The sequence below is a fragment of the Lissotriton vulgaris genome, chromosome 5 (assembly GCF_964263255.1).
Source record: "Lissotriton vulgaris chromosome 5, aLisVul1.2, whole genome shotgun sequence".
Lineage (NCBI taxonomy): Eukaryota > Metazoa > Chordata > Amphibia > Caudata > Salamandridae > Lissotriton > Lissotriton vulgaris.
The window spans coordinates 2,027,951,162-2,027,964,564 of NC_141693.1; the positions used below are offsets into that span (position 1 = coordinate 2,027,951,162).

Consider the following 13,403-nt stretch of genomic DNA (forward strand, 5'->3'; position numbering starts at 1 on the left):
GAGGACTCTGGATTTCCACAGAGATCTGGCTCCTCATCAGTTTGCTGGAGCTGCAGACCATTGGTCTGGCTTTGAAGGCCTTCCTGCCACTCAAGAAGGGTAGGCTGCAGGCTCTTGGATACAACTCCACGAGGGGTCCTGGGGCCTGTGCCAGGTGACTTGTTATCACTGGAGGAGGTTCGAGCACCAGGTATCTTCCCACAAATAACCTGGGAGGATCCCTCCATGCCAGAGCAGATGAACTGAGCAGGCGTTGCCTGGCAGATCACAAGTGACTTCAGCATTCTAAGTTGGCTTCCAATAGTGGGTAGAACCCTGGCTAGGTATTTTCCCGGCCGTCCAGAATACACAATGTCAACAATTCTGAATGTTTGAGGTTTTGCAAGAATACTTGTTAGATGATGCATTCTGGCTAGAAGCACTAATGGACTCCTGTACGCCTTCCCAATTCTGCCTCATCTGCCCAGAGTTCTGAGGAAGATCAGGAACAGCTGGGCCCAAGTCCTCCTAGTGGCCCAAGATCGGACCAGGAGAGGGTGGCTGCTGAAACTACAGGGCATGAGCATCTATCCCCTGATCATGCTGTCACCCTGCAAGGGCTTCCTGTCTCAGTAACAGTGAAGGGTCCTCCACCCAAATCTAAACAATCTTCACCAACACACGAGGAGATTGAGCTGTGACAGTTGAATAGTTGACAACTTTTGATTTGTTGCCTGAAGTAGTGGATGTATCCTTGCCACCAGGCACAGTGCCACAAAATCCATTTATGATGTGACAAATTCTTAATGTGTTGTGGTGGCATCACAGACCCTTAGAGGCAAAGCTGTCCGATTCCTTTTGATGGCTTTGTCTTTAGCCAAGAAGGGCCTTGCACTAGGCACTTTTAAAGGGTATTGTTTGGCCCTTTCAACTTTTGTACTTTTGCTATACCATGCTTCCTTGTTCAAATCACCTGTCATGATGAGGTTTGTTAAAGAGTTGACACACATGTTTCCTCCCACGCCATTTGTCATGCCACTAGTGTACCTTAACTTGATCTTGACATTCCTCTCGTGTGCGCCCTTGTAGTTGATGCTCAGCTGCTCGCTGCATCTCCTGACCTTGCAGAGGTTTGTCCTCATTGGTATTACATCAGCTCGTCACATGAGGCACTTTCATTGCAACAGCCAAAGGCATGTTCAGTACAACAACCACACACCACTTTTTTTCCCCAAGCAAATTGTTGCTGAGGATTCGAGCAGCCTCCTTACCAAAAGTTGTGACTCTCTTCCACGTTGGGTAGTCCATTACCCTACCAGCGTTTTTGTTCCTCCTTACCGTTTGAAAGAGGAGGGAAAGCTCCATCGTTTGGACCCCAAAGAGGCTTTAAGCTTTTACGTTGATCGTACCAAGGGCCATTGAGTGAAAGATCATCTTTTTGTGGAGTTCTCTGGAGCAAAGAAAGGGTAGGCTGGGTAGAAAAGGACCTTGTCGAGGTGGATGGTCCCGTGCAATAAGATGTGCTTTATACTGGCTAAGAAACAGCCCTCCTGAGATGTAAATGTACAGGAATGTATATAGCGCAAATCACCAAGCGGTTTCTAAGCGCTTGATTAGGGAACCCGTCCTGGTATTCCCCTGTGAGATAACCCCAGCAGGGTATCCGCAAGGTGAAAGCCAGGCATCCAGCCGCGAGGGGCCGTTGTTGAGATTAAGCAAGCTATTGCCCAGAGTCGCAGAGTGTGAACCCGTGAAACGAGTAGGCACCGGAGCGAGAATTGTCGAGTCCATGGACATTTTAGGGCTCAAGACCCCGCCGAGCCGGGAATTGAACCCTGGTCCCGGGCTGACCTCTGCTTCCAGGTCTGCCTCCTCTAACCAGTGAGCCACACTTCTCCAGATGATGAGAGCCTATTCCCCCAGGTCAAAGACTCCTACCATTGTGTTGGCACGAGAGTGCCTGTTCTTGACATCTGCCAGGCTGCGACTTGGGTGTCCATGTAAACATTCACAAAGCACTACTGCCTTGACTGCTAGGTCTGGCTGGAAGGATATTTCGACCGTCTGATTCAGCAAGACTTGTTGACCTGCGTGCACTCCACAAACCCTCCACCTTGGGTAGGTGCTGTGTTCTTATTTATTCTAGGATGCAGAATTATAAGAAACATTAGAAATGTACTGCAGCCTCCCTTCCACTGTGAACTGAGACACTGGGAGCATCCAACTCCGTCCCTTGGGTTGTCTACCTTCCTATGGCAGATGGGTGCACCATCTCCTTCACAAGAAAAATGGTGTCCATTTCTCCACTCAGGAGAAAAGGTGCACTCAAGGGACGGGTCTGTGAACTCCTCCTTTCTGAGTCCAAAATACAAAGTAATGACTGCTGCATACGTGAGAGACTGACACCACGAGTGTTCTCGGATATTTAATAGCAATCACATAACAGGTGTGGCATTTATACATCAGGTTAACAAAGAGAACTTGAAGAGCGCACTTTATACACAATATTTTACCTTATATTAACTTATCTTGATGTAGGATCAAAGACATTTTCCTTGCATACTCTCCTATTCCATTCTGTTTGTAGGAGAGTACAACTGTTTGGGTAGAAAGGAGGACAGATAACACCGTCCACGGCCAACAGAAAGGGAAAAGATTTACACGAGAGAGGTGTGGAGCTTGCGTGTTGGTGCATCCTTAGGCCCTTCTTCCAGGGGCATTCGCAGACACACGTTTCTGACCTGTTGGGATGGGAAAGGAATGAGCAATGCCTTGCTATTGAATGAAACAGAGGATAATGTTGAAGACTATTTTAACTTCAGCATGTAGATTATAGAATCCAAAGTTTGATACACGATTATATGTTTATACATAATACAATGATATATAAATAAACTATAATATGAAATCGATATCAAATCCTACAAAAGTCAACAGGAATTTACTGCTAGAAGTATCCATCAGATGAACAAGTAACTTACCTTCGGGAATGCTCTTTTTGATAGATACTCTATTCTAACGGTGGATTTCTCACTGCCTTCCCACCTATACATTCTTGTGATTGGCCTCCTTTCAACATCAAAAAAGGTTCCAATTCGTTTTCAGCACACTGTTACCAGCAATTATTCATGCTCCGCGTCTGAGCATGCGGAAAGGAGGCAGATATGTTGTGTTGTGGTGCTCATATGCACCTCCATTCCATCATATCCTGGGTGGGATGGAGCCAACGCAGAGCCTCTGGACTCCACATAACGACACCTGAGCACTGCTGCGAAAAAATCTCTGGCTCCAGTCTAGCTCTAGGGGGATATTTCTAAGATGAGAAGTCTACGGTTAAGTAGAGTATCCACCAGAAAGAGCACAACCAAAGGTCAGTACGTTGTTCATTTGGGCTAATATAAGAGTACACAGGAAGAGGTTGTGACATACATCACTGACACATGGAGGTGTTTCGGGCTGGTGAGTGTTGTGCTGAATACTCACAAGAAAAGAAAACCCTCTGTATGAAAGAGATTCTGTGAACTAAGAGAGAATGATGCTGCGGTCGGGTGTGCTGTCCACATGCAGCCATTATGTCTCTCATTGCAGCTGCTTCTGGCATTGATAGGCTTTGCTCCTGTTTGTGTCCTCCTTAGCAGCTACCCTCCCTCCTTCAGAAGCTGCTAGTCTTCCTGCTCCTGTACCTTTCCATCTTCTCCTTCCATCTATTCTCAGCCATACCACTGAGGAAAGCCTGACTTTTACATCATCGTTCTGAACCTGTGCCCAAACCAGGAGACAGGAATCTGGTTCCAGTAGGCAGTAGACATGTCAGAAGCAAACGATATTTGCAAACCTACTACCGTTCAGTCACAAAGGGCAGAGTATCTCCTTTTCGCACCCAATTCCATATTTGTATTACTTTTTGTTCGTACAAAACTGCAGAGAATTGATCAAAAGGCACTCCTGCTCCAGTCTAATTCAGCTCACATTGCTGCTCTGCTGGGCTTCAAGGCACCTTGTATTTATGTCAGTGTTTCAGTCATCGGGGAGTCATGCCAGTACTGGTTGTGGAGCCGTACCATGAATGACTGGGCCACACTAGCTTGAGTTGTAGATTCATGCAGGTCATGTCCACAACCCTCACAGTGGTTTCTTGTAGCGACACCTCTAGGCTGGTGCTTCTCAAAATCCGTCTCAAATTAGTATTATCTGAAGACTGGTACCATCCAGTAACTTCTCAAATCTATGCACAGCAACTGGGTGACACTAATCCTGGTCTCAGATGAAAGCTGTGCTCCTCAGTAACCCTGCAGTCCCAGTGCCTAGAGCTTGCTGTAATCTTTGTTCTTCTCAGCATGACACTGCACTCCTCTCTCCTCAGCCTTGAATCCCATAAGTTGATCACTAAAAGACTAAAGAGGAGGTCCCCTGGCTGGACGTGGAATGCAGCATGCTAAAAGCTGTTTTTTTAGTATAAATAAATAGTTTGTGGCATTGTTAAAGGATGCCTAAAAAAACATACGTAGCGAGAACCAACAGCACAACCATTGGTCATGGAGGAACATGCCGAACTAAATATATTTTGCATCCAATTATTAGTTGTAAAACCTCAGCTGGGTACATGGTGATCAAGAGGCGCTCCCTTCCTGGGCGGTCCTCGTGCGATGTAGGCATTGTGTATCAGCTGTACCTAATCTTGGCTTGTAAGGATTCTCCCATTGGATGAATTCTGTTCGACTGATTAACTCAAGTTCATAGACCCCAATATATCGGCCCGACTTGAGGAGGTGGGGGAATGATTTTTAGTGAGATTCTTTCCGAACTCTCCATGACTTGTTCTGCTCTCGCTCACCAGGTAACATGTGTCTTCTCTTGTGCTCCCCCCTCTCTCTCTCTCTCTCTTTTTCTCCTGCCTCTATGCTGTGCTGCTGTTGCTATGGTTACCCTGTGCAGGATGAGATCCTGGTGAGTAGAAGCCTGCAGTGGCTGTCATGATGAGCTTTAATGGTGCATCTAGGAGAGCAGTGTCAGGACAATGCCACCCATGTGCAGACTGGGGATGAAGAAATGTTAGGGCTCTCCTTTGTTGCTAACAGAGACACACCTGGAGGATTTCTTTGGAGGTAGACTTGGCACCAACACTCGGAGGTTCCTGACACCTGCATCAAGAGCTGACGGCTCAGACACCTCAGTAGCAACGCCCGTACCAAGAGAACCTGACATCAAGACCTTGACAACCAAATATCAACTTTCCCACCCAGAAACCCTGACTCCAGTACCAAAAAAAACAGAACCAGAAACACCAATATCAACGTCCAGAGACTCGTACCTCAAACACGAGATCCTGGCACCAAGAAAGAGACACCCTAGAATCAACACTAACTCCTAGACACTCTTTACACTCGCAGCAAAAGACACTGGTGCCCACAGTTAAAGGTACTGATATCAGTACCCTGAAGCTCTGACAGCCAAAGAGCCTGGCATTAAGTTCATTGACATGAAGATCCTCAGTTGTAATCACCTCAAGGCCTTGTTCCCAAAACCCAGAGATCCTTCTATTGACACCAACATCCACAGACCCTGATGCTAACACCAAACCCCCAAACATTCACCCAGATAGAAACACCACAACACCCTCGATGTTGATAGCATCACCTAGAGACCCTAAACTCAACATCAGTGGTCAAATCTGCCTCTGAACGTTGGAGGTTCCTGGCACAAAATGATTATTCTGGGAGACAAAGCCGTGACTGAGCCCTTCTTACTCTAGTGATGTACTAGGTCTAGTTACGTACAACATCATCTATACTGACAATTTGATAAAAGTGCACCAAATTCTGCAACTGTTTTAAAAATGCTTATCTTTACTTGAAGTCTAACCCAAATAGTACAAAAGCAATATCAATTTACTCCAGTATTGGAACTTTCATAGATTCCCATAGCTTGTATCATTCCCCGTCGTCGGAATGGGAGTCCCCGGTAAATAAAAAATACCATAGCAGTAGGTACTAAAAAAGGAAAAAGGCCTAGGCTTCATCTCATTTTGTAGCATATCCACCTCTTTTTGCAAAAGAGAACTGAACAGCCAATCAGAACAGCCTCACCCCATAGAACCCTCCTGAGAGAGCCTCAGAGCCTCTGATTTTCTACTGCACGTTGTGCAAGGGAGTCTCCACTGAGCTCTGCGCAGATTTCTCTTCAACTTCTGTGTTTCAACTGTTATTCTTCAATTTCCATTTTTCAGGATTTCTCACATGGAGAAGAAGGCTTTATTCAAAGCCTGTGCCACCTGTTCAAAGAAGATGCTTTATGTGGAGGACAAACATAAAGATTGTATTTATTGTTTGTACCCTGACCACAAGGCTACTGCAAGATCTGTCGGACTTTCTCTTCAAAGACTTTGAGAGACCGAGAGGGACATCTACTCTCCTGGTTGCAAAATTAGTCACGCAAAGACCCTATTTCGAGTGATAATGCCTCCTCTGCTACATCTTCGAGGAGATCTCAGAAGCGGGGTAGGTCTTCACTTTCAACTTCTTCTGAACCCCCTGCCAACGCCTTACAAAAGACCTCTGATAGGTCTGACAGGCATAGTCCCATCAAATCTCCTCACCAGAGTGTAAAGGAGAGGGAAGGACTGGTTTCTGAGGTGCAATCTGTTAAGAAAATGAGCAATGGTCCTTCGGTTTCACCACCATCCTCTAAGAAGTCCAAACTGTTAAAAAATCTGTTTCTGTTCCCCCTGAGGGGATAACTACCAAGAAAATGTGTCAGTTGACGATGACAGCATCCGCTCCGTCGACGACAGCTTCAAAAATTCAACCGGCATCGACAAGAACTTCATCGTCTTCAGTTCCTTCGTCAACAACGGCTTCGTCGACGCTGTAACCTGAGGTTTCTGTTGCTATGTCATCGACGCTTATGATAACTACCTCTACGTCGACGAGGATGACGACGATGATGGTGTCGACAACGGCTTCCAGTGTGGTACTGACAACGGTCTCGACGATGGTCCCGTCTACGATAGCCCTTTCCTCGTCGACGGTCCCACCTTCGTCGACGATGACTCAGTCGATGACCTCGTTGACGATACAAAAACGGGCAATTTCGATTAAAAGACTCCAGATTACCCCTGAAATGACATCCCCTAGGAGGGTGACACCACTGCCTCCGGCACTCCTTTTGCATATAGCCCGTCCCAGTTACGCGTAAAATATCAGGACTCAGACTCTGAGGACTATTATATGGAGCAACAGCAATATCTACCGCAATTTAGGTGTCCGGAACAGTCGCTTTTGGTATGGTGGCCATGCCGTCTTCACTCATTGCTGACCTCCAGTTCATGCTGTTGGACTACAGGAAGAGATTTCCAACTCACTCTTCCGGCCAACAGTCAGTGCAAGTGTCTCCATCTACACCTCCGGCTCAATCTTCTGGTCCAGTTGCTCCTCTGCTTCCCCAAGCTCCGGTTCTGGAACCAACGGAACCTCAACAACATGTGGTCACGATTCAGTATGACTCATCGGATGTTGACCAAGGCACAGTCTCAGTCCCAGATCGGGATAGGGAATAGGACGACTATGTTATTCCGGATCCCGCTTCTCCACCTCCGGATCCGGTGGATTCATTGGAGGTTTTCACAATTTGATGGAAAGAGCTTCCAAACGTTTTGATCTTCCCATTCCATCAGTACAATCGGAATGTATTCTTTATGATTTCAAAGAACCTTATAAAAAGTCTGTCCGTACTATCCCTATTGTGGGCCATGTCTAAGATGAGGGTATAAAGGTCATGAAGTCTCCAGCAACTGTTATGCTGGTTCTTCCTCGGCTGGAGAAGAAATTCAAAGCTCCAGAGGATAGCCCTGCTTGTCTGGTCAGCCAGCCGAAACTGGACTCAGTAATTTCTCAAGCGGCCCAAAGAAAGTCGAAAAATTTCGTTGGCGCCCTTCACCACAATGCCGGATAAAGAGGGTAGGTGACTAGATAATGTTGGAAAGAGGTTCTCTTCTATGTCCAGCCTCCTGGTCAGTGCTGCTAATGCCTTGGCGATACTTGAAAGATATAATCGCCAGATGTGGTGCGACCTATCCCCGTATTTAGAGCAACTACCTGAGGACTCGAAGGCTGACGCCAAGAAAGTCTTAGAGGAGGGATAACGTTCCTTTTCAGAAATTATTGATTGTTCAATGGACTTTGCTACTACAGCTTTCCGCTCTCTGGCAGGAGCGGCAGTCCTCAGACCGCAAGGCTGACTTCGGGCCACCTGGTTTCGCCCAGAGGTCCAAAATAAAATCCTGGATTTGCCGTTCGATGGGGAGATACCTTTTGGAAAGCTCTTGGACGCTGCGCTGCAGGATATAAAAAAGGTCACAGAGACTGCTCAGTCCCTTGGAACTTTGCAATACCGCAAGGTGCTTTTCTGTGGAGCGAGAGGAAGGGATTTCTCTTCATACAGGGATGGATACCAGCAGCAGCGTTATTCCTCCTTTTAGCAGCCATCTCGGTCTTACAGGCCCCAGTATTCCCAACGTCAGGGCCAATCATTGTCTTTCTCTCGCCAATCTTCTAGAGGACGACAAGGGCGCCCGGGGAGAGATTCCCCTAAGCGCCAATAGCGGCTTCTTGGCTCTGTCTACTGTTCCTTCACCTGCTGTAACACCAGTGGGAGGCAGGATATCACAATTCCTTCACAACTGGCAGCTCATAACATCAGATCGGTAGGTCCTCAATATCATCCAGTTTGGCCATCCATCCTCCAGAGCACCTGGCGGCACTGAATCCAAACATCTGCACCTTCTACGTCCAGAAGCTCACCAACTACTTCTCAAAGGAGCGATAGAGCCAGTACCTCTGTCTCAATGAGGCAGAAGATTCTGTTCCTGGTTCTTCCTCGTTACAAGACCGTAGAAAAAATGGCGCCCGATTTTAGACCTGAGGGAGCTCAACACCTATCTCATAAAACTCTTGTTTCGGATGGTATCACTACAGGACATTTTACGGCTCCTCAATCCAGGGGATTACAATGCCACCCTGGATCTCGAGGATGCATACTTCCATGTTCCCATCCATCCTGCCCACAGGAAGTTTTTACGCTTTACAGTAGCCAAGAGCCACGAGCCACTTTCAGTTCAAGGTCCTGCCTTTCAGACTCAGATCCGCGCCGCGAATATTCACAAAAGTCTTAGCCCCAGTCTCTGCTTTCCCCAGAAGACAAACGCTTGACGTTTTTCCTTATCTGGACGACTGGTTGGTGAAAGCACCATCCTCTCAGACAGCATCAGAATCAGTCGAAAGCTGCATTCAACTGTTCCGTCTTCTGAGACTTCAACTCAACAAGAAAAGTCAGTCCTTTTGCCTTCCAGAACGGACAAGTTTCTGGGGGCTATTCTAAACACCGCTTGTTGCAAGGCTTTTCCATCAGAAGAAAGACAGCAAAAATTGATCACCTCCGCCTGTCGTTAACAAACAAGACGGTCTCTGTCTGTTCGCCTTTACAAATCTCTTCTAGGATCAATCTCATCTTGCATTCCCTTAATCACGCATTGCAGGCTTCGAAAGCGCACGCTCCAAGAGCAATTGGACTTGCAGTGGCGCCAAGCAGAAGGTTCTTTCGCCGACAAAGTAGTCATCACTCCTCTTATGAAAGAGGCGGCCAGATGGTGGATGTTCAGAGACAATATCTCTCAGGGTCTCACTTTCACAGTCACTCCAGCTCCTATGATACTTACCACAGACGCCTCACTGGAAAGCTGGGGGGCAGTCTTGCAAGACCTTCAAGTGAGCGGTCTCTGGCGGCCCGAGCAACACCTTCTCTACATCAACCTACTGGAACACAAGGCGATTTGTCTAGCTTTGCAGGCGTTCCTTCCGAGAATCCAAAATTCCACCGTCCTGGTCCGTACGGACAACACGACAGCCATGCATTATGTGAACAAGCAGGGTAGAGCAAGGTCTCATCTGCTGTCCAAGGAAGCCCAAGTGATTTGGGAGTGGGTTATTCATCACCAAATTTCACTTTCGGCGGGTCATCTTCCGGGTGCTCTCAACACGATAGCGGATATGTTGAGTCGTCTCAAATCTGTGAGTCATGAGTGGGAATTGGACCAGCGCACTCTGAAAAGAGTTTACAATCTTTGGGGCACTCCTTCTATAGACCTGTGTGCCACTCCAGAGAACAGGAAATGGCGTTTTACGCAAGCAGGGAACACCATCGGGGATCATTGGGGAATGCGCTTTCGATGGCTTGGTCAGCCGCCTTTGTTTACGCTTTTCCACCAATTCCCCTAATTCCAAGACTGCTCAGCGGTGAGCTTTCCCTTCTGACCCTCCTTGCTGTTATTGGTTTCGCAGATTTTGTATCTCGTGATGTTTACTGGCTAGTGTTTAGATAAATTGTGTCTCTTTTGATGATATACACACTGCAAAGGTATACAATGTATTATTACACAAAATGTGCGTTTTCTAACTGCTGGCTATTGTGAAACAAGCTATGGGAATCTATGAAAGTTCCAATACTGGAGTAAGAAAACAAGTTACTTACCTGTAACTTTGGTTCCCTAGTATTGGTAACTTACCTAGATTCCCATGTGCCCAACCGCCTACCCTGGGAAAGCTCAGCCTCTAGCATCTTCTGTTATACTGTTACGGCTAAGAAAATCTGAGGCTCTCTCAGGAAGGTTCTATGGGGTGAGGCTGTTCTGATTGGCTGTTCAGTGTTCTTTGGTCTCTTTTGCAAAAAGAGGTGGATATGCTACAAAATGAGATGAGGCCTAGGCCTTTTACTTTTTTTTACCTACTGCTATGGTATTTTTTATTTACTGGGGACTCCCATTCCGACGACGGGGAATGATACAAGCATGGGAATCTATGAAAGTTACCAATACTGGAGAACCAAAGTTACAGGTAAGTAACTTGTTTTCTTACCAGCCAAATTCAAACTGTGGTTTGCCTTATAGCAGTTGCGTTCTCTGCCCCTCTGCTGTTAGAATGTTGTTGTTCAGCAGATCAGGTTTAAAACATATTAGCTGCTATTCTTGACCTAGGAGAAACCTTGCACCGTGCTGCCCTTTGCTGCCAAAGAATTGTACTTGTCCGATTCTTAGGTCTCTGCCTCCCTTCCTTGGAAATGAGAAACCCCCTACTCCTACATCAAAGGTTGTTAGTGTCGAGGCATCATGTATTTGTGCATTTGTCAGTGCCTCGCTGAGGTGCCGCCCAGAATACTCAAAGCTAAACTGGCCTTTTATGTCCCAAATATTTCTTCTCAAAATGCATTGCTGGAAGGCTCTTTACTCACATAGAATGTAGATGTCACAATCGGGGGGATGCTTACAACTTTATGGAGTTTGGGGTATCTTTTGTGCTCCGCAGCGCTAGTGGTGTCAAGGGCAGACACTGTTGGTCAAATTTAGGGGCCCTCCAATGAAGTCATGTGTTTGCAAGTGTACAGAGACTCAGGATCTGGTGTTCCAAGCAGTGACACGACCAGCACACTTAGGACCAAACCTACGAACCTCCTCCCTTAAGAGTTCCAGAAGAGACTCCAGCGGATCCAGAACGCCTCAGCCAGACTCATCCTCGACATCCCACGTACCAGCCACATCACCAGACATCTGAGAGACCTTCACTGGCTCCCCGTCAACAAAAGAATCACCTTCCGCCTCCTCACCCACGCACACAAAGCCCTACACGACCAAGGCCCGAGCTACCTCAACAGCCGGATCAACTTCTACGCTCCCAAACGCCACCTCCGATCAGCCAACCACGCCCTCGCCGCCGTCCCCCGCATCCGAAGAACGACTACAGGAGGAAGGTCCTTCTCCCACCTGGCCGCCAAGACCTGGAACTCCCTCCCGACCGACCTGCGCCTGACCCAAGACCACCTCTCCTTCAGGAAGAAGCTGAAGACCTGGCTGTTCGAGGAGTAGCGGCACCCCCCCTCCCCCCCCCCAGCGCCTTGAGACCCTACGGGTATGTAGCGCGCTCTATAAGTGTCACTGATTGATTGATTGATTGATTGAGAGTGATGGGATGTCTGCACTCGCCGAGTATGTTATCAGAGGGCTTGTAGCGGAGCAGTAGAGTGAAAGCAAAGTGGAAGTCTGAGTGGCTCCTCCTTTGTGCGGGCCTCTCTTCTAACATGTCTGTTGACTTCTTCAATCAAAGCCTTTTTCACCAACTTGAGATGTTTGGGCACTCCATGTTGCTTGTTTTTGTTGGGCTCCTCTGTATTTTTTGCAGCTGCCGTTTTCTCCATCTTGATGGGATCCTTCTTATTCCACTGGTCATCATCTTCAAATAGGTATCTTTACTCTGGTACCAGCTCTCACTGTTCGTGGTGCCTGAATCTGTGAAGCTTGCATGGGGAAACTACCTTATACTATCCTTAAGACTGGATCTTCTGTCTCAACGGTAAACCCTTCTTCTTTGTTGAGGTTTGTGTCCTGCCCGGGCGGAGCATTACTTTTGGTCCTCTTGCTTTGGCCAAGGAGAATGTACTTAACTTTTGTGCAGCTAGAAATGATTTTTCCAGACACTTGTGTGGGGCCAGTCAGCTCAGGTTTAATGTGCTAGTTAAGAAGGTGAAATCTCTGTTGTGCAGTCTTCATCACCTTGTGGTCTGTCTCCCACCCAGCAAATTCTGGCATTCAGCTCGATCGCTGCAGGCTTACCTGCCTGGCATTGGAGCCACATGACCCCCCAAAGATTACCGTTCAATCTATCTTGAGATTAAGACAACTTCACATAGCATGTCCCTGTTGGCAGCCCCCATCCAGATAAGGACTTCAATATTTGTCTTTAAGTATTAGCTTTCAGTGTTGTGAACACAGGGCCTCAGAACATTAAACTAGTACCAGTGAAAACTGTCCTCTTAATGAGGTCAACAAGGATGGTAAACACGATTTCGATATTCTCCACTAGAGTTTACCTGATATCCACATGGAAATAATGCACAGTGTAGTGTTTCCTTCTTCCAAAGGTGTTGTCAGAATTTCACATAAATCAAAATGATTTTCTGCTCTACTTTCTTTACTGAGTCTCTCTTACCAAAAGGATCCTCTACAATTTTGACGAGAGTACGTTCTTCCTGCTATGAAGGCTTCCACACCCACTGCACGTCTCTTTCAGACATATGGGCTTGGAGCATGTGCTGCTGTAGATCATGCCAGCACTCTCCTGCCATCTTGTACTGCGTGCAGATGTTACAAGTTGTATTTAATCACAAAAGAGGTTTCGGTTTTTGAGGTGACCCATGATCCCTCTCTGAAATCCACAATGCACGAGGACATAGATTCTATCTCAGATTGTTTTCTTTTCCAACATCGGGTTCGGACGTACATCCTTTAAGTGTCAGGACCACAGTGTTACAAAGAACAATTGCTCAACTCTATCACTGAAATCACTTCCTTCAACACACGGAAGCACCATACCACAGCTTAC

General features: G+C 47.0%; 1 protein-coding gene across 12 annotated transcripts in view; it reads left to right on the top strand.

Annotated features, from left to right (window-relative positions):
- Nucleotides 1-13,403, top strand: part of DNM1 (dynamin 1) — a 730,607-nt gene that overhangs the window by 502,137 nt on the left and 215,067 nt on the right. For 8 of the 12 annotated variants that reach the window (XM_086924906.1, XM_086924901.1, XM_086924903.1 and 5 more), the window contains exon 14: nt 4,915-4,926. The exons of the other annotated variants lie outside the window; for them this stretch is intronic. In XM_086924906.1, the coding sequence (XP_086781032.1) occupies nt 4,915-4,926 (12 nt within the window). The remainder of the gene's footprint in view (nt 1-4,914; nt 4,927-13,403) is intronic. 12 annotated transcript variants of the gene reach the window in all.